The 27166-nt window shown below is 38.5% G+C and overlaps 2 protein-coding genes across 3 annotated transcripts; one reads left to right on the top strand and one right to left on the bottom strand.

Moving 5' to 3' along the window:
* Positions 1-1562: 1562 nt before the first annotated feature.
* Positions 1563-16001, bottom strand: LOC103719992 (proline-, glutamic acid- and leucine-rich protein 1). Its single transcript, XM_008809489.4, has 13 exons — positions 15650-16001; positions 14648-14764; positions 12334-12398; positions 11204-11309; positions 11031-11102; positions 9901-9960; positions 9596-9722; positions 9326-9519; positions 9005-9189; positions 8154-8281; positions 5080-5360; positions 2958-3201; positions 1563-2842 (listed from the first exon to the last, which is right to left on the bottom strand). Exons 1-13 carry the CDS (start codon positions 15914-15916, stop codon positions 2040-2042), a joined length of 2649 nt encoding a protein of 882 aa, XP_008807711.2. The 5' UTR covers positions 15917-16001; the 3' UTR covers positions 1563-2039.
* A 3274-nt stretch (positions 16002-19275) lies between these two features.
* Positions 19276-24393, top strand: LOC103719993 (AP2-like ethylene-responsive transcription factor BBM2). 2 transcript variants are annotated; one of them, XM_008809491.4, is made up of 9 exons: positions 19276-19399; positions 19548-20333; positions 20427-20509; positions 23189-23197; positions 23291-23385; positions 23531-23604; positions 23697-23747; positions 23858-23940; positions 24069-24393. In XM_008809491.4, exons 2-9 carry the CDS (start codon positions 19720-19722, stop codon positions 24209-24211), a joined length of 1152 nt encoding a protein of 383 aa, XP_008807713.2. In that variant the 5' UTR covers positions 19276-19399; positions 19548-19719; the 3' UTR covers positions 24212-24393. The 2 variants fall into 2 exon arrangements, with proteins under 2 accessions (XP_008807713.2, XP_008807712.2); XM_008809490.4 differs by having other exon boundaries at positions 19281-20333.
* The last annotated feature ends 2773 nt before the right edge of the window (positions 24394-27166 follow it).

A 27166-nucleotide genomic window follows, 5' to 3' on the forward strand; every position in this document is an offset into this window, starting at 1 on the left:
CCTAGCAGAAACTTCTAATTTTGCTGCACAACAGACTTGAAGCAGACCTTTTGAGTGGTTTTTGGTAGCTTATAGGTATATGCAATGACCTGGATATTCCTCCTAAGTAGGTTATCCTTGGTGGGCAGCCTGTCATTTTAAGAGAGATCGAATTAATACAGAACATTCTCACCTTCAATAGGATCCTAGTTTGCCTCATAGCTCCATCCTCCATGCCGTTGATAAAGCAATTAGCTAATTTCCCCAAGTACAGGCCTTGTGAACTTCCTCTCAAGTCATACTACTACTAGAATATCACCCTGCCTTTTGAGAGACCAAATGAGCATTCTTTGCTTCAAGAGGATTCAAGTTTGTCATATGGAATTATTTGCCTGATAGTTCAGTCCACATCATTTGATAAGGAAAAGCATATTTCTCTCAATACAGGCCTCATGAACCTCCGCTCAACAACATACTACTGCTTCTGCTGCTAGTATTACTGATACTACCGCCACTACTATGATCTCTCACAGAGAGAACTACCATATATTTTCTTGTAAATTTTCTCCAGATGGTAGTCTATAATTCAGCTGCCAGCCATTCATGTCCCAAAGATCTGCACTCGAGCTTCTGGATCGGGCACTAGCTTAAAATGTTTAGTAAAGAGGATATGCTAATGTACCAAAAAAAAAAAAAAAAGTATATACTAAACTTTAGTCAGATGCCCACTGTCCAGTTCAAATTGAATCCCAGCCCAATTGACCATTTAAACTAGCTACAGGCCACGAAGGTACCTTCCACCTTCACAAGGCCATCTCAGAATTGGAACCTGTAGAGTAAGAAATTAAAGATCACTATATCAGAGACTAGCTGGCTGCAAGAATAAGAAGTCATGACCTAAGGAGGCGCTAATAAAAGGCATTCGGTGCTTTGTTGAAGGGTATAGTAAGAGGAGGAAAGGAGTATAGCAATAAATATAAATACATACAACAAAGATCCAAGGAGATCCTCCTCTGGGAAAAGGTAATTAAGACTACTTTTTTGAAGGATAGAGAAAGAGAAGGAAAAGAGTTACAGTTTTATGGATGTAAATTGTAATGATGGATGCGAAAAAGGCTCTAAATTATGTTTAAGGAATAAATAGATCCAAATGCCAAATGAGGACTTATCTGACCAAACCCCAATAATTCAGATGCCATTTGTTTTGGTTACAGTTATAATCATATTTGGGAGAAATTATAGAGTGGGAGAGAGATATACTCTGAATTACACAAGTACCCTGCAGTTGTTCTGTTGATCATATGAGAAAGCTCACCAAGAGAATAATGCTGCTGGAACACCTAAAATAGTATATATTATTCGCTCTGTCGAGACACCTGCAGCTTGATACAGATTCTCATTTGCCATTAAAGGGGAAATGGGCACACCAATAATTGTAATATAAACAATAAGTCAATGGAAAAACTACAACTAAAGAAGCAAAATTTAAAATTCCAGACCACTTGTTGAAATTTTAGACAGCAAACCACAATTCCACCACTCATCATCCAAAAGAATCAAACAATAACACAAGGAGCTCAGCGAGAAGCAAAACAGACCAGATGGAAAAATTGGAATTAATGATATCAAACATTTGCCGCCTGAAAATCAGTTGAAAATCAGCTGCGACAACACAATAGTTAAAAAGATATCAGAGACCCCACAACTAAACCTTATCAAAAGCATCTCTCCATTCAGATACTCATTATCCTAAACAAAATTTAGGCTTCATATAGAGAACAATACCAAAGCAAAACTACTTTCTGTTTCCATCCCATTGGATGTCCATATATATGCATAAAATTTTACTATCCATTTCCAGATAGCTCGGTTAAGAAAGCAAACTGACACAACATACTTCGGGCAGCTAACCGCTTCAAGTGAAGTCACACCAGGTTACTTTGGAGTTTGGACGAATTGAATAAATGAGAAAATAGCAACAGAAAAACCAAGACTTCCTACAAATGATACAGGTCTATGCTACTCTATGCCCTGTAAACCTACAAAAATTTCATACATAACTAATCAGAATCTGGATCTCCATCAACAATATCTGGTAATGAATCAAGAGAAACAGAGTCAGAATCATCCATCGGCTCCTTTCCCTTATTCCAGACAGTTAACCCTCCATAACCACCATCTGCATCATTTTTGAGATTTGAAGCGCTGAGGTCACCTCTGCCAGGCACCATCATATCACCAGAGTAAATGCCAGCAGCAAAATTTTTAGATTTATCAGCAATATTGCTGATATCCGCAGCATCACTTGAAACCATGTATTCTTTGCCTAGAGGCATCCCATTACTGGAAACTACATTTTTGTTGGGTGATGCCCACTCAGAGCCAGCTGCAACATCGATGCAAGTACTGGCATTGGGTTCTTCCATATTTTCTTCTTTACCAAAGCATTCCATCTCCACATCAATAGTGCTCTCCTGATTGCCTTCAACAATCTTATTACCTACAGCACAATGAACCGCCGCATCCTTTTCCGCTAGAGAATCTTCCAGTAAACCAGGTGCAGGTTGATCAGCATTGTTATTATGTTTACTCAGGTTGCTGCCATCTGCTGCAGCCTCTTCATCATTACCCAACCAATCGAAGTATTGTTCATCATCCTCCGAATCATTAAGAGCTCCAAGACCACCCTTGGACAATGAAGGCACATTGGCTCTCTGGTTGGCGACAAATATATTTTCCGAGAACCTGTGGTTGGCAACTGAAAAATCCACCAAGGGTAAGGCCCGAGGATGGATGAGAACTTCCAAGGCCAGCAGGGCATGTGCGCAGAATGTAGAAAGTGCTGTTCCAGTTTCTAGTTTTCCTGGAAGACCATGCCAATAAATATTGAAAGCAGTCCAATGTTTAACAGATCTTAGTTTTAACCACTATTTTTGTGATATGTTAGGAGATTTAATATACATGCTTTAAATAGTTACCTCTGCGGAAAAGTTCAAGGCCTTCTGATAAATATGGAGGGCGAACATGAGCTTGTGAAAGAAGGGATGCTAATAGTGCCTGTAATGCGGCAAGTTGGAATTCAGCTCGTGAGATTGTTGGTTCCTCTGTTAAAATGACAGATTTTCCCTCGTATGACAATCCCATGTCACAGGCATTTTTTGCTACATTTATCAAAAGTAGGTCCACATTTGGCCGCCAACATTCTGATCTCAAAGAACCACCCTATAAAAATGCCAAGAATATTGCATAAGAACACTTCTCAGTTGCTTTGCAATGGCTGAGCCTTGAAAAGTTAGCGAAGCACCACAGTAAAACTCAGAAACCAACAAATAAACACCGACAGTCTCACAGAACAGGTAATTATTCAAAAGCAGTTCACAGCAAATATATCATTTCTACACAACAATGATCAAGGCAAACATGCCCGCCATCTAATCATCATAGCTTAGCAGGTTGACACCAGGTTATACCATGGTCTGATCCATAATAGGATAATGATTGCCTCAGAAAACTATGGAACTAATTTTCTTGGAGTGGCATCAAGGACTAACCAAAGCACCACCTATTCAGAAAGGATATCCTCAACAAGAAAATTTGAGAAACATGAAAAATAATAAAGAAAAGTCAGAGCACTACATCGTTACAATGACAGGAAAGAGTTTCTTATCAACAAACTTATATTAGTTTATGACTTTTAATCAAAATCACTTCTTTTTCAATAAATTTTCTATCACAATATATGAGATGCACGCGACCACACTTCATAGGGCATTGAATTATCTAAGGGTGCAAGTCAAGGTTTGTAAAGTCTTGATTATTTCATCAGGTAGCTAATACTAAGTTGAAGCAAAATATCAGTTTCTCTTGGCTAATAAATGTGTAAGGATGGACAGATTTTAAAAGACCCAATGTATTCTGAGATCTTGAAGATATCATGGTTCTCATTGCACACAAACTCCTCTGTACATCCCAAAGAAACTCCTCCATTAACCTCCCATCATGCCGCCCTCTCCTCAGGTTGCACACTTCCCTCAGTTTTTACCACCCAATCCTGTGATGAAAACCAAGAAGAAATCACAATTATCAACATTTTTCTGCAGAATGGATATCAAGGATCCCAACAAATACATGGATGAGGGCAGTGTCACATGGAAGTGAAGGCTAGTAACATCCCAAAATTGTAGCCGAGGTTAGAGCAAATGGCACCTATAAAGCATAAGGAGGTGGACGGGTTGAGGGAGTGAGCTAGCATGGCACAAGGTGCCATGTGGTGGACTAGGTTGATTGACCAACTACAGAGGATACAACCAGTAATTTCAAGCTGTTGGTGGTATGAGGCATTCTAGGACCAGTAAAGTATGAAGAGAGAGCATTGGACGTTGTTAGCTGAGAGACAATGCCGTACACTATATTGAAATATGAACAATGAAAGCAAGATTAGTTATTGTTTTAGGCATTGATTTCAATAATTTGTAAAAAAGATTCATTCTAGTTAATTATTTCTTCCAAAAAAAACTTGAGAAATGTATTGATATCATACTTGCTGACACCTCGAGATATATTGGTTTTGTATCAGCCAACATAATAATGATTAATACATGCATGCTTGCATCCACACATACATACATCAGTCAATGTTTGATGCCAATATCAATGTCTTGGCTGAGATCCCGGGCAATTTGGAAATCACGGTCCATGTTGACATCTTCTATGCAATCAATTTGGAAATGCATTGTGTGTCTCTCAGGGTTTCTAGGCTTGAGAAACACAGTGGAACCTATTTGTCCTACAATATCTTCATTTACTATCTTCTAGATTATCCTACAATATTTATCCTGTTCTGTAAGAAGATTAATTAGTTTGCTGTAAAGGACAGAACATATTTGTTCTGAAAATATTTTTTTTCTCCAAGTATATTATGGTCAATGCAATATACATTTGAAGATTTTAAAAAAAAGTATGCATCTAGTCACAAATATATACTCATGAAAGTAGGAAGTTTCAATTACTTGTATGTACAAATGTATGTCAAAGTTATGTAGGAAAATGCATATATTTAAATGGTCAACAGCAACTAAAAGCATTAACATATACACATACCACAGTCAAAAGAGCTTCCAGTGTTTTAAGTGCAGCTATCTTCACAGAAAGAGGAGTAACTGGTTTTCTGTTGATCGCTGCAACTTCAGGATCAATGCTATTTAAATGTTGCCTTGGTGATCCAGAAGCATGCTTCCTCTTCCGTGGGCTACTTTGCTTCAATGTCTCACTTCCTACTTTTGATGAGTATAAATTCGAGAACATTAAACTGTTCTCCGGACTATCTTTCAGATCAGCAAAAGCATTATTGATTACTTCCTGAGCTAGGTATAAAGCCATCCCTGATCAAGATCCAATCCTGCGAATTAGTAACCAAATTACTTGATTATAAAGCAAGTGAACAATTCATTGAACATAAAAGAAAAAGGAAAGAGAGAGGAGAGAGAGGGGGTGAGAGGGGGAGGGGGTTTTTGAGCCTGATTCTGTATTATGAATATTGTAAATATATACAATTAAAAAAAAGTCTTGTGAACAAAAAAGACATCTTTAGACACTTTTCAGTTAACAATATTAAATTATACACGAAAGAGCAAATAGAGATAAAATAAATAAACCTAGTTCAGTTCCTTTCACTTCTATTTGGAGAAAATCATTATCATGGAGTTCATGCATTGTAGATTGGATAGCTTCGATGCATTGACAAGTACATTAAGAGTCCATTACAGCTTTGACAGCATTAAAGTAAATATAGGAGAACCATACTCACAGCAGAACCATAGTCCTAACTACAGAGCATTGTGGTGGTGACAAAACGGAGATGAGGGAAGAAACACAACTTAATCAGGAAGTAGATATAAGCTATAATATGATGGATTTTCTTGCTTGATATTGTATAACTTCCCAATAAACATCTCTTCAGCTTTAAAATAAATCAAACTATTTGAAAAATCATGAAGTGCGAGAATTTTTGGGACACAATTTCCACCACTGAAAAAACAAATATTTAAACAATGATGTGAGGGTGTAGAAACAGATTATATAGTATATACCAACTTTTACTAACCCCTCTCCAGTCAGATAATAAAAAATACATCTGCACCTACAAAACTTAGAGACTTATGTGCATTTTGAGAGTGAGATTGGTTTTTACTCTTTAAGTTTGCCAATGTAAATCGTAAATATAAAATGTTAAATGGCAATAGAATAAATATTATGATATTACTTGCAAGGATGAGCATTAAATACTGTGAATTTAGTAAGAGTAGGATTATAAAGTTTTGAAGAATCTTCTGAAATGAAGACGGAAACAAGTGATCCAGAAACCAATTCGGGTTTCATGACGATGCTTTCAGTCAACAACACTCTTCTTCTAGTTACGCAGTTAACTAGACAATCCAGAGGATGAACAAACAATGCAAAACTTCAACTCTGTTGGAGAAGCATGCAATAATGCCAAGAGACAGTTTAGTGCACTCTGATTTCATGTAAAAGGTAGCATTAATGATATACTTAAGCAATAATTGACATGCAACAGCAAAAATCTGAAGGCTAGGTCCTGACAAATTTCACAAAGGAATGGCATCCCAGCTATCAGTCAAATCCTAGTAGTCTTAGTTTGGTATAATGTGAAGTCTACACATAGACACACATATGCATGCATAAATGTACAGATATACATACAAATGTATACAAACATATATATACATATATAAGTACATATAAAAATGTATGTATATATTGTACATGGTTTTAAATACCATGGGAATTGGACACCCTGGATGATGAATGTCCCATCCCGGTCCATTTCCCAACTCATCTCATCTCGACACTCAGGACAATGAGACCCCACAATTCAACTGGTATTTAAAACAATGATATTATAGCATTGTCAATACTCAATATGTTAGAGTGATAATTGACATGTATGAGAGGTTACCCTCTACCCTTTAGTTCTTTACATTCAAACCTTTAGCTCATTGTATATCGGCGTCATTTGGTGAGATTAGATTATGTTAAGGGCAAGAGTAGAATAGTCAAAAATAGTATACTGAAAATTAGTTGACCTTTTTTTTTTTGAAATATGCATGGTGAAGAGATTTGGAACCGAAATGATGGCAAATAAATAAATGAGAATGATCGTATCTCAATATAGTTATTACACAATAAAAATGGATAGGTGAATGGGGGTAAACATGCGATTCTACAATGTTGACTGCTGTATGCTGGCAAAACTTGGAAATATATTTTATATGTTATAAATAATGGTAGGCCCAACTTTGTTTGTGAATAAGGTATGGGGCCTTAAATTGTGGTTGTTACAGAAATCAACGGTACTGGCGAGAATAACAGGAATGACAAGGGTAGAGGGCATAAATAATGAAGGTAGAGATGGAGATGGCAGAATGAGCTTAGAGTGTCATGAAAAGAGGATAAAGTAATATTAAAAGCATGACTGGAATGAACATGATGTTACAAAAACTGGTGCAGCTTGAAGAAGTAGAAGCCTTCAAGCTTCAGTGGTCAGGGCCAAGAAGAGAAGTGCCAAGGGAGTCACTTATGTAAACAGGAAAAGGTATAAGGCATCATCTGATATTCAACAACTATGAGAACTATTCAAGGTTAGAACAAGGCTATGCCATGCTTTGAATATTAAGAACACTAGTATCTCAAGGCATTTTCTGCCTGGATGCATGTCCTCTACTACACATTTATGTCATGAACTTATGTGTTGTGCCACCGTTTGAAGTGGTTATGGCATCATCTGATTTTGAACAATTATGAGAACCTTTCAACTTTAAGGTTTGAATAAGTGTATGCAATGCCTTCGAGATAAAAAACACTACTATTTTAAGCAACATCTCTGCCAACAGAATGCATGTCCCCTACTACGTATTTATCTCATGAACTTTGCTGCCAACATTTGAAGTAAACAAATGACACAGAATTGTAATCTTTCTTCTTTGATTAACAAGGTGGGACCGATCTCATGAACTCAAAATGCACATACGTATGTCCATCACTCAGGAGCAGCTTCATTCCAGCAACACAAATTTTGACCATGAAGTATTGTACAGCTGTATTTCCATTAAAATGAATTAGGATATCAAGGGTCTTATTGAGGAAGTATGACTTACCGACACCCATGGAGATCAGCAAAATCTGCGTAATAGAATAAACTCTCATCCTTATAGAAGGCAATGTAGCTCTCCTGAAATACTCTGTTAGGAGTCGCACAATGTTAGCAGCATGTGGTAAGAGTTGGCTGCAGGAAAAATAGCAAACACAATTAGGAAAAATCTTAAAACAATCAACTTCTATATCCATAGCACAACTGGATTAGATAAACTAATGAATTTTCAGCAAGCAATGGTTTTAGGAAATGAAGCTGAACAAGATCCACAATCTCGGTATCGAGTACTGTATCGGTACCTTATCGATTCAGTATAATACGATACATTCCTGTGCCAAAATAACTCTCTAACTATTTTTCTCAATTTTCATCTCGGTATGCCTCGATATGGACTGGTACGCACCTCAGTACATCTCGGTACAGGGTGGTACACCTCGGAATGGGACGTATGCCTTGAGACGGGTGGTATGAAATTTGTACCGACTCGAAGGTGTGTTTCATACCAGTTTTCTTTTGGTACGGTACGGTACGGAGCAGTATGGCGAAACTTGAAACTAAATCTCAATTTGGCTTTGAGAAATGGAAAATAAACTTTATCTATAAGATAAAGGACTAACTCCAGAATAAAAAGTTCTCAAAACTATTCAAAGGAAACTAAGCCCCAAAAAAAAGTGTTAACAAGTGCAAGAAAATAATAAATATTAAATAAGTGAAAGTGCCATTTCATCATATAAAAGAAAATAACGGACACTATTTCGAATGTCCTCTGTTCTATCAGAATGATAGCATTTTTTGTTAACATAACTACTTGTTCCCTACTTCAAAAGGAACAAAGAAATAATATACAATCCTCACCTTCGCACTCCTTTTATTGTCGCAATTAAAAGATCCAAGCTTGCTAAATGCAATTCTGGAAGCTCTGAACAGAGAAGTTCTTGATGCATCACAGTTGTGAACAGCAACAAGGATTCATGCAAAGAACCATCCACTCTAAGCACCCTCCCAACCAAAGCCAGTAAAGGGCGAACAGGAACCGCTACCTTTTTGACAATAAAACACATTGAAAGTGGGTTAATGACTTCCTGAGTATCACATATTCCAGATGTTCCATAATATCTAATTTTGGAGGCAAGCAAAAAAATATATGACACGAGATAAAATGGATATGCAGATAACCTGAACAGGATAAGGATTAGTAAGCATCATGCAGCAACAATGCATCAGAGTAGACACTGTGGGAACTAATAATGCATGAAGAACTTTTGTAGCTGGTTGAGATGCTTCTTCAGACCCCAAATGACCTCCCAGTGGTGGAGGGGGATCTTTTCCTGGTGGAACTAACAATCTCACAACCTCAGAACCTTTAGCTTCTGCCACATATGTGTAAAAATGTTAGTTCCCAACAATATAGAAAGAACAAATAGTCAGAGTGAGGATATCCTCTACCTTCTAGTCCTTGGAAGGCATCATTCAGAAGCCTATCTATTGTGATTAAAATCTTTTGCATCGTCAAAGACCAGCTATCTTCATCACCTTTTACCTTTGGAAGTAATGCTAAACAGTGGGCAAATTTCTGAAAAGAAAGTAAGAGAACAAAATCTGTTCACCCTCCACTTAAAAACCTCAAATGACTGCCAGTTGAGAGCAAATAGAAGGCTCTTAGCTCGGCCACATAGATGAGACATTATCTATTGCTTGTTCAGATGACATGATTAGGAAGAGAATGTTCTAGGAAAAAAGCAATCTCTCACCTTAGAGGTATGTTTATTGCACTTTGCTGACATAATCTTTGACGCAAGGACAGCTTCAACCTGCCATACATTATCTACCGAGTTAGCATTCTCACTGTAGTTTTAACTGAAAAGGTTTAGAAAATGCAATAATCACCCAGAACTTAAATAGTGTGCCATGTAATCAAAATTTCCATGCAGAATGCAGCTAACAATTAATACTAAGTACTATTACAGGTTTCATCCATTTATAATTCCTGTTCAGGATTTCTTGACCTTTCCTCAACTTTTCTCCCCTTCTGCACTGCTATGAACTTGTTTTCAGCTTACTTCTGCTGGTCTTTGTTGTGCATGTACCTATCACATGAATTATTTCCCATCAATTTACCCAATATCAATTCATATGTTACCACCAGTGTGCCAACAGTTTCCAAAACTTTTCATCACTGTGACTTCATTAGATGTGTTAGGCCCACTTATTGTAATCTTTTGGTTGTCAGCATAGAGAATCAATCAATAGGATTGTTGTTTCCGCAAGTTGCTATCACTGTCACTTTTTTATGGGAATACTCAGGATCATCTATCCTATTGTTATTGGAAGCACTTTTTTATTACTACACAATTAAAAAAAATAAACATCCGGAAATTTTTTCCATTATCATCTATATTCAAAAAAAGGATGGTTATTATTGCACCTTTTCTAAAGGATTAAAAGATAGTTTTAAGGCTAAACACTGGAAATTTAAGCATAAGCTTGAAGTTGTACGTAAGTTTCAGCATACGTATTGAGCACATGGTTGTACCTTGTGAGATATTGAATTAGCTTCTCCACTAAAAATGAAACTGATATCAATTGTAGTTTTCCATTAAAGAGTATGTGATGACTATGTGATGCAAATATATCTGAACACAACATATTTGCTGACATCTGCAGATTAGCAGAAATTTTTAGTATCTTCATCAAAATAACTACAACTAGTGAATAAGTTATCTCACCCAAATAACAACTAAATTGCTCATCCACGAGTATAGATTTTTCTTATATATCTTTTAATAAAATAAATGTGTACAAGCAACACCAAGCTTATAGGAATGAAAAGGGCATGCTTTCCCCAACAAAAAACAAGTAGAAAAGATGGGAAGGGACTTACATTATCATAATGTCGATGCAAAGAAGATGGATAGAATGTTATGAGGGCAGATAATAAATCAATTGCTCCTTCCTATGTAGACATGCAGCACAAAAAACTCATAATTCCATTGTCTTGCTATCAGCATCCTGACAAAGAAATAAACCACAAACTCCTTGACATATTAGACTCACCCATACAGCCTCTGCACCATCATCATTTAATAACTGGTGAACTGGCTGAATAAGTCTCCCAGCAAATGATGTTGCATCCTTCTTTAAACTAGGAAAACCAGCCGATCTGATATCCAAGAAATAAGTCATATGATGCCTAATTGTATGAAAGAAAATGTTCATATGAACATGGCCAAAAAATTGCACCAAGAACATTATGTAAACTTCCAAGGTTAGCACAATCTAAATAATGTAACTGAACATAGCAAGAATGCTTGATAAGAAAGTTCAATAGAAAAGAAGCCTTAAATTAGGATTGAAGAGTTCTCAGTCTTGTCCAAATATGCTACATTGGCTTGTTAGACCAAGCTTCCAACATAAAATAGGAGCAAGGGAATTACAGCTTATTGAGTTTGGCTTGACATTGTAAAGCAATGCCACAGATGGTATTTCACAAGAAACTCTGGAATGTTAGGAGTTGGAAGCTATAGTGTGAATCCACTTAACAGGAGAGAAAGAGAGAGAGAGAATCCACCCTCCTAGAAGGACTGAGGCCTCAATCCTACCAATCCAAAATCAATGGCAGAGATAAGATATGAAGGATCCACACCGTTGAGTATGCTCTACATCGTTAAAACTACTATGAAATCAAAGATCATGTCTTTTGGAGGTCATTTGCTTACACATCAACTGGTTCAAAAATACATTGTTTTAATGGCTTGACATGATGTCTAGCATGATTTATGGTTTGGAAGCATCCAGATATATTGAATTTGGTTATACATGCATTATGATGTGATTCATGGTATATATCTCAATTCATATGTCATCTCATATGGTTTAGAATAATAATATTATTACCACCATGATTTTTGGTGCTTGCTCGATGAATGGATAGGATGCTTCAAAAATACATGATTTTCAGTTTCTTAATAGCTTTTACCATGTAGATGTGTGGATTCTCAGTTTGAAATGTCATATAAGAGCCAAGGACCATAGTCAATTAAGCATAGGTTAAAATAAGTCAAGCAAAATTGATGAAAAAGTCAAGCACAGTTTAGAAAAAAGTGCTGCAACCGATTCAATTGCATGAGGCATCTTAAGAAGCAATACTACTATCATCATGCAAGTGCAAGTTCAATTCAACAGACCTTGTGAAAAGATCAGCCAAGGAAGCGCAACATGCCACTTTCACAAAATGTGTGGTGGATGGCGGCTGTCAACAAGAAAAGGAATGCATATTAATTAAACATGCATGAACACATCATTCATACGTGAGTACAATATGCTGAAGCTTCAATCATAAACATATGACAGGATCAACAAAACTAGCATCAATAAAATACACAACAGTCACTACTACAACATTCTGTCTATGCTAAATATGAACTGAAATAACATCTAATACTTTCAAGGGACCTCTAGCTATTGAGATAGATTACTTGGAAGTTGGATGGTTCAAATTCAGCAGAAATTAAGTTTTGGCAGAAACTAGAATACTAAATAAAGTTTGTTTTTCTTCTTGGAATAGTTTATGCAACCTCCTTCGCTTTTTTTAAAAAAAAAAAAACTTCTTACCAAAATCTTCTTCCATGCTAATTCTCCTGTTATTTCCTTAAATATGGAAACAAAAAAGTCAAATCTGAACCTAGACTTTAAGATAAGAAATGGTCCTAACAGATACTTATACAACAGTATATATAGAGGGCAGGTGATCATGATTTCTTAGATCACAAGCCATATTCCAAAGTAGCTCAATAACAATATTGTTCTAAAGAGTGAAAGCCAGGTATAAAGGCTCTAGAGGTCATTGAGACCATTAATATATGTCATCAAATGTCAGGATACAACAAAAATAAGAACGGACTCCTTTTTTTGGTCAAGGCTCAAAGGAAATAGGAGTCAACCCTCTTGTCCCCCTTCCAATTGATAAAGGAATGCAACTTGTAAATCCTTTTCAGTCCTTGGAGACCTCCCCCTGTTCAATCTATGATAAAGTAGTTACATAAACATATCTTATCCGCATGGTTACAGATCCTACATCACAATTGGATCTTGTGCAAGACCAAATCTTTTGATAGTTTCGCCCAACTGTTGTGGTTTCCTGATATCCTTTACCCCAAATGAACCTATATGTGAACCCCATTACAATGGGGCTGTTCCAATGAATATGCTACATATGGGCCAAACCATCACAACTATTACACCTCCACTTCATCCTTTAAACTTCTTAATTGGGAAAACCAAGCCTGCTCCAGCACACTAATCTGTAACGACCTCTTTCCCTTTTTTACAGACCATTGACTTTACAACCATCATTTTCACATTATTATCTTGCATTGATGAATATCTTTACTTCCAAATATTACGATCAACTCAAATAGAGAGTTGGTTTTACAACTTCCTGATGATTTTTTTCCTTCACAGGTGCATACTTTTCAATTAGAAATAGCCACCTACTCTACCTTCACCATAATACTTGATACGTCCTCATCTACCATTTCTTCGTCTATAATAATATTATCAAAGTAGTGTTAGTGATTTGTATAGCAAATCTTTTTTCCTCGATATTCAATGCTTCTTCAATTCCCACTGAAACTTCAAAAGCAGCATATATTATCCCTACATTTCAAGAACCCAAATTTCTTGAGATTCATTGTAAGATACAACATGAAATTAAAGCAAAATACAGTCTCATCTTGGATTGCTACTTCATGAATATCCTAAACATTGTCAACATGTAGACCCATCAACCATCCTCTTCGACCATCAAACAACCTCACTTGGTTTTCAAATTCAAGCCATTGTAGTTTGTGGTGCTGAGTGTAAAATTTATTGATCAATCACCCAAAAGAAACCTTAACACATAAATTTCCCGCCATTAGGCCAGTGTATATCATGAGATTATTTCGACTTGTTGAAATATTGTTTAGTTGGGTCGAAGATAACTCTAGACATATGAGTTTGCCACTTTAATAGCTTTTCCCTGGATAACTGAGGAACAGTTTCAAGTTCTTATCAGCTTCAAGGTCGACTTATTCTATCATCTTCAGTATTACTTACATTTGCTTATGTTTATATCTAATTACAATCAAGAATATAATATTTTGCCGCCCTCCTATTCACTTCCTATGTGGCAGAAGTTTATATAATCCCAAACCATCATCTACCATATCAGACATTAATATGACATCTTTAATTGCATTAGAAGTGAATGGTACATTCCCAAAATCCATCATCCCCTGTAACCCTTGCTTACTGGTGAATGGCAAACCTGTACAGGTACCAGTGTTACAATTAGGACAACAGGAAGATCAGAAAACATATATTCAAAATCATCAAATATTTGAATTAAGAATTAAACAATTGCATTTGAAATTTAAATTAAGAAAAAGGTCTCATATAATACTATGGACAAGGTTCCACTGTCAGGGAGGGTTAATAAACAGAAGTTGATACTAGTACCTGAATATTTGAGAGAAGCTTCTGGAACCAAATAGAGAATGATGCTATGAAACGGTCGGAGCTGCACTCTTCGCAAGTCACGCCTAGCAAACATGTACCCGCCCAACATTTATCTGGCTAGATGATTTAAAATAGAGAGAAGAAAACAGTTGGCTGGATAATTGATATGAAAGTGTTGAAGTTGAAATCAAACAAAATCTAACAGGCAACTTGGCAGCATCTGTTGCCAACAAAACATTCAAATCCAAAATTTCATCAGAATATGTTGCCAACAAAACATTCATATCCAAACTTCCATTAAAACTATGACAACACAGCCCTGAAGAGATAATTCTAACACGCAACTTTGCCCTCCTGAAGGTGAAACCAAGAAACCGCCCAACCTGGACTGAGCAAACAGCAATTTAGTGTACGTTATGGGATAAGCACAAGCTTTATTGATTTAAGAAAGAAAAGGGTTCTTTCACTAAATTTCTGGCCTCATCTAATGACATTGAGGTTTCAAGTTTAATTAGTATCCTCTCTTTCCCGAAAACTGTCGAAGCTCTTTCTTGTCATATAGAATACAAAAAAAAATAAATTAAAACCAATGATGCCATATGAAACCAATTCATAAAACCCTTTAAAAGCTTCGATTTGTATTTACTGCCTCCATTAATTCAGCTAAAAAAATGAATTATCACATTTAAGTAATAAAAAATGAATGAATCAAACAAAGTTATTTCTTCTATTCTCAATACTTTATCAGTATACATGTTTATTTTTTCAGGCTTCATGTAAATTTACAATTGCATCTGAAGAATAATTACTAAACTTGTCGAAATAAGTTCCGGAAAAGAAAATAACTAGCACAAAAACGAAGATCTTCGTTCTTCCGAAGTTCCGACTATAAACGAGCTGCAGAACTTCCACGATATGCTCAAAGAAACCGCATTTCGAAAATTTTTCTCAAAAATTCTAACTTTTAGAGAACAAGAAATTGGAAAAGAGTTGAACAGCTACCATATTACTGGAGACCAGCAATAGGAGGCGATCAACCCAGGCATCGACAGCGGATCTCCAAGCCTCGATCAGTTTCCCATCGGATGGATCAGCGAGGCGCTCGGAGAGGAGGCCGTGGGTCTTCACGTAGGCCAGGATGGAGGAGAGCTCGGCGGGGCTCGGGAAGGGGCGCTTCTCGTCGGGGAGGCGGTCCCTCACCAGCGACCGCAGCATCCGAGGCCTCAGCCGGTAGTCGTTCATGCCCTTCAAGAAGTCCATGGCCGCCATTGGAGGCGACGACGACCTCAGGTTCGGACACCAGCGAGAGAGAGAGAGAGAGAGAGGGAGATAAAGGAATTAGGGTTTCTGTTCTTTCGCTGGGGGTTAAAACCCAAGGGGGCGGTGGCCGTTAGAGTCGAGGATTAGGGTTAAGTTGACGCGTGGGGCCGAAGGGCGGCGGGTTTTGGGTGGCCCGCGAGGCTCTTTGGCTGGGGCCTGGGGGCCAGGATGGCGACAGAAGGATCGTTGATCAGAACCGTCCGCTTGGGAATGCCCGTGATGGGGTTGGTTGTGGATCGTCCGATTGAAATGGTTTCCCGTTGATCGACTGATGGGAGGTCGTGATTGCCTTGCTTGTGAAGATATAGGAACCATTGTCCGCGGACGGAGCAGGCAAGATTTACCCTCCATTTGTTATGAAGAATGGATTGAGGAGAAAAAATTAAAGATAAAGAGGATGGATGGTGTTGCGGGGTTTCACCCCGGCAGCAGCCCACACACCAGCCGAGCAGGAAAAGCATCTGCGTCCCTCCCGAGGTATTGTCCGCTCTGGGATTGCCGCTTCGGGTCTCCGGGAGGTCGCCCAGGGTCTTTTGCCCAATGACAGTCCCGAGCCCTAACAGCGCGGGGTCCGCGGAGGTACTACCCCTACCCTCACAGTTTTGTCCTACAAAAGGGCCCTCGCAGATGAGAGAGTGCTGGAGCAGCTCAGCTCAGAGCGAATATGGTATTGTCCGCTTTGGAGATCGGGTGAACCGGCCCAGCAGCTGCCGCCCCCCCCGCACGGTTTTGTCCCTCCTTAGAGGGGCCCTCAGTACCACAGGGCCTAAGCCCTCGGTAAGGAGAGGTTATTGAGCCCCCCATTTAAGGCACGGACCTTTCCGCTGATTAGCCGATGTGGGACTAAACTGGGAACCCCATCCCACAATTGTCCGCTCTGGGATTGCCGCTTAGGGTCTCCGGGACACGGTTTTGTCCTACAAAAGGGCCCTCGCAGATGAGAGAGTGCTGGAGCAGCTCAGCTCAGAGCGAATATGGTATTGTCCACTTTGGAAATCGGGTGAACCGGCCCAGCGGCTGCCGCCCCCCGCACGGTTTTGTCCCTCCTTAGAGGGGCCCTCAGTACCACAGGGCCTAAGCCCTCGGTAAGGAGAGGTTATTGAGCCCCCCATTTAAGGCACAGACCTTTCCGCTGATTAGCCGATGTGGGACTAAACTGGGAACCCCATCCCACAACAGATGGAATTCTATCTATCCTTTCAAATATTTAGTGAAACATGAAATGATCGGTGGAAAAAATTCGTTTGATATTTATATGACATTTTTACTATACGATTCTTCGATTAAAAAAAGGTAAAAAAGTATTAAAATTTTGTTAAAAAATAATAAAATATAATTTTGTCAATATAGAAACTTATCTTTTACATATTTTATCCATCTTTTCTTGTACCCTCCTAAAAAAAAAAAAATCAAGATGGATAAGCAATCTCTCACTTTCATCCATTCTTCTTAAAATTTTTTGAACCAAACAATGGATAAAAACTGTCCATCCTTCCAACCCCATCATTCTCTCTCTCATGATCCAAAGATCTAAAGATTTTTGCTCTGGATTGATTAAGAATACTGACCCTCCTCTCGTGATATTGTGTACTAAAGTTTAACCTCTCGAACCTCAAACGTAGGCAAATTCTTGCTGTAGTATGTCACCGTGGTGAATATTAAAGCCCTCTTGGATTGCTTGGACTACTAACCAGCCGGTTGCTTGATTTCCTTCACGATGTACATGAGTTGCAATTGCAAATTTAACTTCTCAAACTTAACTACCCAATGAACTTTGAAATTTGAGAACGACAATAAACTATAAAGTGGTATTAGCCACATGGGATAGTATTATTCTCGAGTTGTTGAATATTTTTAATTTTTTCTCATTACACAGCACAACTACCACAAAGAAATATTTGCTCCCGTGTAGTGCCATTTTGGTGAAATTTAGGGCACCAATGGGCTTGCTTCAATTCGTACCACGGAGCTGTATCACTGACTCACTCACTTCTCCTGCCTTAGCCAGGTATGCCTGTCTTCCAGTGGGATTTGGACTTTGGTTGTGCCGCCAAGGGTAAAGGCATATTGAAGGAAGCTTGCGTTGCATAAGCTCCCTTGTAAGCAGCTTCTACATTGATGGGGAGTCTTGGGTGATGACCTGTTGTTCTATGACCTCTACCCTACTTGGTCGAGGACTATACTCATATCATTGTCTCTTACCCCTTTGCATAGCATTGTTGGCATCACTCGACCAAAGTTATGGGCCAAGGTTTGGAACCAACTTCTTTGCTGGATTTGGTGAATATTTTGTCCCACGCATGTACAAGAAGGGGATGAGGTCCCTTAAGGCCTACACTGCTTGGACTGGATTACCTCTTATGTTATCCGGCATTTCGGATAGATCACCTGGACATATGTAGGAGACATATCTTCTTCTTTATACTTTTTACTTTTTTCTGATTTGACAGGTTGTACTCACGTTAGAGCTATATAAATTGTTGTTTTTACCAAAAAAAAAAAAAAAACAAAACAAAAAAAGGGGCCTACATTGCTTAGTTACTTTAGAATGACAGGAATGACCCACTTTTTTCCAAGCATTTGTCACTACCACTTCTCAACTGGGGGGATGGTCATGCTGCTTTTTTTGTTAACATGCCAGATTCAATTGTATACATTGGTACTTCAATAGTCGATTAAGGTACTAGAGTAGTTCTTTTTCTTACTTTTTCACTATATTGCTTTCTATATCTATCTTGGTTATTAGGATTGAAATCGAATCGAATACAGATCGATACTAGTATATCCATATCCATATTTATTTTAAGGATGCGGATGTTAGTCGGATGCAAAAATTCAAATCTATATTTATTTTAAAATGGATATAGATACAAATCAGATACCAAAAGCATGGATATAAATCGGATAATTAAACTCGATGACAGTAAAATCAAATATATTACTAAGTGGATGATAAATTAAGTCAATAGTATGTTAATGAGATTCTTTATTTTTACTAGCGGGAATGCCACAGTATTAAAAAAATAAAAAAAATAAAAAAAAACAGAGAGAGAAAGAGACAGGAAAGAGCCCATCATATTGCGGAGCAAACAAATTCACCGTGCTCCCGGCCCGCCTCCCGATCCGTGCCTCTCCACGTGGCGCGTGGTGTTCCTCAAGGCTGCCGTGCTCGGATCTCGAGGCACGCGCGGCCTCCGTCCCTCGATCTGCGCGCGCTGCACGATCCGGCGCGTTATGATCTGCGCGAGACACGATCGAACGGCAGATGAGCGCGGAGTACGGTATCCCTCGTGTATGGCGGGCACCGGATGGGGGCGACTCGACTTCCTCGTGGCGGCAAAAGGCGTAGCCTAACGCTGAAGCGGAGTACCAGACCCTGGGCGTTCTCTTCTCCTCTCTACTCTCTGCGTCCTACCGTAATCTAGGGCAAAGGTTCCGATTGTTTCCCTTTAATAATTCTCTATTCTTCCCCTAGTTTCTTCCTTGATTTCAATGTTAAACCAAGAATTTTTGCTCGAAATCTCGAGATAAACGAAATTTTTGATCTTTTCTGTATTTCTTTGGCTTATATTGAATCTAGATCTGACAAGAAACTATAAGAAGTAGTTTTTTCCTTCTCCTCGCCGGCGATCTTGTGATAGTTATTATAGTTTCGCATTTAATCTTCTGGAGTCAAGAATTATTACTAGGGTTTCAAGAACTGGAAGCGGGATTAGGGTTTGCAGAAGGGAAAGAGCTAGGGTTTCGCACAAATGAGCGAAAAAAAGAGATCGCCGGATCCGTTGGAAGATGCGGAACCTTCGGAAAACCCCGCTTCCCTGCGTCCCTCTTTGGACGACAGCGGTGAGCGCTCCGAATCCACCGCCGCCGGTGAAAAGGTTGCCGCCGAACCCTCAGAGGCTGCCGGACATCAAGAAGACGCCGCCCGTCAAGTGGATTCCGTTGTCAATGCTGCTGTCGAAGAGAAATCTGATCCATTAGAAGCCACTGCTGCAGAGAAGGCTGAATCTTTGGAAGAAGCTGCTGCCGGAAAAGAACGAGTTAGGTCGGAAGTGCCATCGAGAAATGGCGAAGATCATGATGAGAAGAAGGCTGATTCCTCCAACGCAACCGATGTCAGTGGTTTGGTTGTTGCCATGGGTGTGCCCGTCTTGGACAAGAGTTCATCAAGAAGTGGTGAAGAGCTCAATGCTACCAGCACCGATGTGGAGAAGGCTGAGTCCATCGAGGTCACTAATGGCGATATATCAGTTGCTGCCATGGCTGGACCTGGTAAGAATCCAGACAAGAAGGCCGGTACTCTTCTTGCAGCGGCAATGAAGAAGTATGCTGCCCCGCGGTCATCAAGCTATCATGGAGTTACTAGGTGAGTTTAGAGGGAGAGCCTATATTGGAAAGTTTCATTTGTGAGGATACCAATCTTTCTTGTTTGTTGTGATTTTTGGTGGTTCAATTGCAGGCTGAAATGGAGCGGGAAATTTGAGGCGCATCTGTGGGATAACACAAGCCAAGTGGAAGGTCGGAAACGGAAAGGCAAACATGGTATGCGATGCATTTGTTCTAGTTTTGTCGCGTTCTCTAAAGTTTGAACTATTAATCATAAATCATCAGGCACTTTTATGGTATTGTTATTGCTGAGGGCTTTATGAAGAATTGCGTTCTCTAAAGTTTGAACTTTTAATCATAAATAATCAGGCACTTTTATGGTATTGTTATTGCTGAGGGCTTTATGAGGTGATTGCGCTAAGAAGATGTAGGCCAATAATATAAGAAACTTTAGGAAGTTAGTAACATTGCACACTTGTTGAGATACAATGCATTAGTATTCGGTGCGAAACACTGTCATAAGCTCATATGTGATCTTATTGGCACATTTGTTAGCAGACTGGTTGAGAATGATGTGGTGGGCTTTTTCAACCTTCCTTGACCTGTCTGCTCCCTTGGCTGTCCTGATGATGTTTTGGAATCAACACGAGGTTCATATGAAATTATTCTTTGAAGGTTGATATGTCAACTTCAATAAGTTGTTTCATTTATCAGGACCAGATAATGCAAGCCTTTTTTTTTTTTGTATAATGCAAAATGATCCTCATAGTCTGCCTATTTCAAGGAAGTGTTCCCTTCGAGTTCAGAGCGGGCCATAATGAACTCAAGTTGTACAAAAATTCTATTTTTTTCCCTCAATCAATAATTAGGAGACTACCAGTTTGTAGGAGTTGATGGTCATAGCATGTTGTTGCTTCTAGTCTTGTCAACTATCCTCTCCACTGCACGAGTCTTGTCTGCAGTGATGCATCTCTATCTCTCCTTTGTTTCATGCAATAAATCTACTATGAAAAATGGTTCCAAATTCTCTTTCCTACTTCCCCAAGCCTATAAAAACAATGACATATAAACAAGATACATGGAAACGTCCATTTCATGTAAGTCCATCTTAGGAAGTGATCCTATACTCATTCCTGAGCTTCCTACGAGGGAATTTACCTTATTTTTATGATGTGGAGTTGAGTCAATCAGCTTTGATGCTAGATCCCCTTAGCTGTGCGGTGGAGAATTTAATTTCTTTTGGTCATTGCTGAGTAAATAAGCCTTTGCAAGGTACTCATGGGGAGTCATGTAGGAGTTAATTTGCCTCAGCTGGATGGGTCCCAACATGCAAAATTGGATTTGTATGCCACCCTTTTTAATTTTCTGGATTCCCTGATGACTTTGCATTTCATGTTTCATGTCCTAGTGTAAAGAAAGGTAGCGGTCATGTCAGATTCAATTAAGAAACAAGCTTGGTTATGCAAATGAGATGTGATTGTACTCTTTGCATACATGTGCTAGTATCCAGGTAATCGGCAACATCTATTCATGCTTCAGTGACTATGAACTTATGTCTTTCAATCAAGGTTCGTCGTCTCGGTACCGGACCCCGTATCGGTGCTGCACTAGCACAGTGTCAGTACGGTATGGTAGGAGATTTTTTTGGCGTACCGAATGTCGATATGCCACCCATACCAGGTACCAGTATCGAACTGTATGGTACGGTGCGCTCCGTACTGCTTAGTTCGAGCCGGTACGGCAAACCATGCCTTCAATGAGCACATTTTTTTCCAGGAGGCCACTCTTTCAAAGGAAGGTAATATTTATAAAGCAAAGCTAAGATGAGGCTAACTAGAGAGGCATATTTCAACTCTCTATAGTTTTTTTATGGCCTCATCTGCCAATAATCATCATTGTCTCTTCATATCTTCTGAATGGGTCAAGGAAGTTCAACCTTTTAGCTTGTGGATCTAAAGATTCCCCCTATAATTGGCATGTAGTTGTTTTTTTTTCTTAGGCTTGAGTTCTGACATACATTTCCATCAATAACTAGATGACTTAGTTTCAGAAATAATTGATGTCTCACTTGTTGGTAACTTACTTTTTGACCTCCCAGCTTCTCTTTTTGCACCTCTTGATCTTAAGTAGGAACCTAAGAAAAAGACTAAGTCCTATATTGGAAATAAGAAGAGATGTGGTTATGCGATAAGTTACTTTGCTAAGCTCGTCCCTATTTTTGCCAGACATTCATAATTGCTACTCTTGTATATTATTCTCATTCATTGAAGATAGTATCGAGCAACATCCCTTCTTATATCTGACTGCAAAACACATTGAAAGTGGTAACAACTAGGATATCCTTGTAAAATGTGTTCTGCTCCAGTCTGGATTAGATACTTTGTTTCTTTTCTTTTCTTTTCTTTTTTCCCCAAATAAGTATGTTCACCACTTCAACTGGAAGCTACAGATAACTTACATGGCTTTATGAACGCATCACCTCTTGCTCTCTTGCCCCTTCCAGACCTTTTTGAGTATTACTCTCTAGTATAGGCTGGTGCTCTAGGCCCAATTCATAGGACCTCTTCTAGTCAATGTTGAACTGGCTTCTGCACTGTGTGATTCAAGTGCCATTTGTAATAATTATAGTTGCTGCATATGCAGAGTTTGCTTTGCACTGGGTACTCTAGTTGTTTTATTTGTGGTTGTCACTTTCCAGTTTATGCTGGTTCCTTCTTTTTTACCCCTCCTCAATAGTTCTACCATTTATCAGAGCTGAAAAACTTGAACGATACTGTCTAGATATATTGCCGACTACCTAATGCTTCTACCTCTGTTTCCTTTTTTTTACCTTCTCTGGGCCACGCTTATGGCTGGGGTTGTTGCTTTCAATTGCTGCTGTGGTGGTTCCTTCAGTATATCTAGGTAAGCAGTATTATTAATGTTTTGGCTGGTATTGCATTAGTTTTACATGAAAACAGGGTATTTAATTCAGTTCTCTTTGAATTTCTCATGCAGGCAGCTATGATTCAGAGGAAAAAGCAGCAAGAGCACATGACCTTGCAGCTCTTAAATACTGGGGTCCAAACCCGAATACCAAACTAAATTTCCCTGTGAGATTACTAATGCTATCTTGTATAGATATTTTTTTTGTCTATTATTTATTTATTTCATATCTTCAAGATATTATATATGTTCAGTTATCTTTGGATTTTTCAAATGAGAACAATCCGGCTGGTTTCACCTCTTTATTCTCAGGTCTCTGATTATGAGAAAGAGCTCGAGACAATGAAGACCATGTCCCAGGAAGAGTATGTTGCCTATGTACGGAGGTATGCATGTTGGAGTCAACTGATCTCCTTTTCTTTTTTTTTTATTTCGTTGCCCGGTATAATAATTTGTTGCTGGCATGTTACAATGGCAGAAAAAGTAGTTGTTTCTCGAGGGGAGCATCAATTTACAGAGGAGTGACGAGGTTGTCAATACATTTTTGTCTATTTTTAATTATTTAAATGTTTCTTTATAAATCGATATTAATCATATCTGGACTCCCATCACATTTGGTGGGAAATTTTGGTTCATAAGACGGAAAGATGGTAAGTGGCAAGCTCGAATTGGCCGTGTTGGTGACAGCAGGGATGCCAAAGATATATACCTTGGAACCTTTGGTAAGCATTAAGCTCCCCATCTTCACTCAGCCCGATCAAATACTAAATAGTTTTTCTAGGAAGTGGAGAAATGCGAATGTTACTGTTACTGTCTTACTGATAGCTCTATGCATGTGGGGTAAAATCAGATACCGAGGAAGAAGCTGCGGAGGCCTATGACATTGCAGCTATTGAACTGCGTGGTGTGCATGCTGTGACTAATTTTGACATCAGCAACTACTGTGAGGGAGGTCTTAAGCGTTTAGAAGGGCCCTGCAAACTTGAGACATAAAGGCCAGCAGTTGGTTAATGTATATTTTTCCCCTTCTAGGCGGCTGACTGTCTAATGCCATCCGGATATTTTCTATGATTTTCCAAATTTGGGTAGCGTTTGTGCATTGCTGTAATCCGGATGTAGCACTAAAGGTTTAAAGTAAATGAAAGAACTCTCGTTGATTTCGCTTTTCAGATGAAGTTTAATGTTTTGAGTATTGTGTTATGTATCACTTTAGATGACTGTTCTTTTTTCTTCTTACCTATATAGAACCATCTTCCTCTCTTTATAAAAGAGAGCGAAAGTACCCACAAAGTATTATAGTTATCCATGTCCAAATACTTGGTGCACCAATTAAAATCGTGACACGCAACAAAGTGCACCTGTGAGGACTATCTGGGAACTGAAGTTGTAAGGCCTTTGGTGTAATGGCTATTCTGTGATAGGCCCAAGGTTCTGTGTGGTAGTTCGGATGGTATGTTCAAGCTTTTTAATGTTCATGGTTTTACTTCCATCATTACCTCTCTTTCCTTGGGCTGGTAGTTGATCTTGATGTAGGGGACTTACGATTATTGCTCCTACAACAGCAGGAAGTTTGGATGCTGAAAGAAGAGAGGATCACCGCCAGTACTCGGCAAGGTGAAGTAGCCATTTAGCCTTCAGACTCCTGTAAGAGGGCATACCGCATAAAAAATATTTCAAACATCGATTTTGATAATGCTTTGGCTGATTTCGACTGCTTTCTGAATTTTTTGGGTGCAGGATTGCAATGGGAAAATCACAGAGTGCAGCAAACGGGAGACAGACCTCAATATTTTCAAGGATGATTTTGATGCCACATAAAAACTGGTCCTAAATCGGTGCCAAACCAGCCTGTAACATTATATACATCCCTTTTCTTCTCCTGCTGCTGCAGCAAGTCAATTTACATCTACCAGTATTATTGTAGATCTAATTTACAAAAAAAAGGATAAAAAATTCAATTTTGAAAACGATTTTTTATTACAGAAATTATATAAATGAACATAATGGATGTTATTTGTGTTATGACTGGTCATTATAATGTTAAATAATATATAATGATAGCCATTATTTCTTCTGGTTCACAAAATGGAAAGGGCCAGAAGCCATTATAAAGGCTGTCGCAGTGTTTAGCGGCTATTACCGTATCTTGGTATCCTCATTTATTGGATAAGGCAGTCATCATGATCGATTTAAACGTTAGTTTGCTTCCTCCCATACTGTTTTAGACTGACCTGCCGGATCCAGCTCAATCCAACTAATCCACTATGAGACAAAACGATCCAGCTAATCCATTGTGAAAGGAAAAAAAGGCTGTTGTGGTTGTTCTCTTTCTTTTTTGGATTTTCAAGGTACAAAAATGAAAGCAGTGGTAGTAAACTACTACAGCATTCTCATCAGCTATAAATTCTTTGTAGCCATCCGTCTCATCTTTCTTATTTGAGAAAGGCGAGCAAGGAATACAGAACTGTTCTAAAAGAGTCAGGGAAGGAAGAAATGGACAACAATGGCCTAGGAGAATCTGATGTAGCCCCTAGTAGGAAATGATGATAAAACAGGCCACGTAAACCAAGCCTTTTATAAGGCTTAATTAATATCTATTTGTAGCTTTGGCAATGCCATTATATTTGATCTTCCATTTTCGTAAAAAGGAAAAGATAACTCAGCATCTTTTTATATATATTTATATAAATTTAATGTTCCATTTAGCTATCTCATTGGAAGTATGATCTACGTTGTATTAGTATCTCGAACAGCTATATTACCACATTGTTGTGCATTAAAGTAACTAAGGACCTGCTTGGCAAGCTAAATTACTATGTAACATAAATGTCATGGAATTGGATATTGATAGAGTAATTATGCAAGCATCTATTTCTTAATTGCATGTATCAGATAGCCATTCGCCTCTAATTCTTTTTCAGTTGGGAGCAACAAACTAAAACAACAATAATAATATAATGGAGGACATCCAATCAGAAGTGCACGGAATATGACTGTGGAAGGAAGGCTGTCAAAGCGTGCAAAAGTCAGAAGAAGACTTGGATTGTAGTTTTACAAATAAATAGAGTAAATTATTACACTTACGCCACCTATCCTTAAATCCAGTTATTTTAGCAACCTTAGTGGATGTGTTACTTTATGCGAAAAGTCAAAATTATCTCTAAATGATAAATTAATTATAAATCTTTCTTGAGATTAGGAGTAAATTATACTTACATTTAGTAGTTTGAAAAATCTACACTTATCTTTCTGAGGTTTATTTTTATCCAATACTTTAACTCATAACTTAATAAAATGTTAACCAAATCACTAACTTAAATGGGATCTAAATGCTACATCAGAAATTTTTTTAAAAATAACCAAATTAGCTTTAAGTGATATAACATCCACCCAGGCAGGAGAGTGCCATGGAACTAGAGTTTGATCTTGATACATTATCAGAAAAAAGCCATGTGCCAAGATAAAAACAATCTAGATCTCAGGCAAGTGGATGCCTCTAAAATTTTTTGCTGCAGGAACTAGTATCAAGAGTTTTGTCGCTTGAGCAAGCCTCTTTATAGTCCAAGCCAGGCTATGGAGCCGCAACTGATGCACCCTCCAAAAAGAAGAATTCTCATGCACGTACTAATTTGAATTCTTTTGATGACAGGCTGTCAACACTATCATAGCTCCATAGGTAGACCTAAGAATCCTTATCCATAACAACAATGTTAAAGAATCATATCTCCGGTGTGGGACAAGTAGAATTTATAATCAACAAATAATACACTGGCATCTTCGATCTCTATGACATAGTAGGCGAAGAAGCGAGAAGAAATCTTATTAGGAAGGACACTCAATGTCGGATGCTGGTCGGGAAGGATGCTCGTCTTCAGATGCTAGTTTGAAAGAAAGCTTATCGTCAATCGCTCGTTGGGAAAAGACACTCGAAGTAGGGTGGTGAAGCAA

The sequence above is a fragment of the Phoenix dactylifera genome, chromosome 15 (assembly GCF_009389715.1).
Source record: "Phoenix dactylifera cultivar Barhee BC4 chromosome 15, palm_55x_up_171113_PBpolish2nd_filt_p, whole genome shotgun sequence".
Taxonomy (NCBI): Eukaryota; Viridiplantae; Streptophyta; class Magnoliopsida; order Arecales; family Arecaceae; genus Phoenix; species Phoenix dactylifera.

What these genes read in the sequence shown, in the direction of transcription:
- LOC103719992 (XM_008809489.4), bottom strand. Translation starts at nt 15,916, where the DNA reads ATGGCGGCCATGGACTTCTTGAAGGGCATGAACGACTACCGGCTGAGG. An exon ending in AGCTTCTCTCAAATATTCAG is followed by an intron (nt 12,399 to 14,647) that starts GTACTAGTATCA and finishes TCTTGTTGACAG; the next exon opens with CCGCCATCCACCACACATTT. An exon ending in TGGAAGCTCTTTTGACTGTG is followed by an intron (nt 3,202 to 5,079) that starts GTATGTGTATAT and finishes GCATTTTTATAG; the next exon opens with GGTGGTTCTTTGAGATCAGA.
- LOC103719993 (XM_008809491.4), top strand. Translation starts at nt 19,720, where the DNA reads ATGAGCGAAAAAAAGAGATCGCCGGATCCGTTGGAAGATGCGGAACCT. An exon ending in ATACCAAACTAAATTTCCCT is followed by an intron (nt 23,386 to 23,530) that starts GTGAGATTACTA and finishes CTTTATTCTCAG; the next exon opens with GTCTCTGATTATGAGAAAGA. An exon ending in TATATACCTTGGAACCTTTG is followed by an intron (nt 23,941 to 24,068) that starts GTAAGCATTAAG and finishes GGGTAAAATCAG; the next exon opens with ATACCGAGGAAGAAGCTGCG.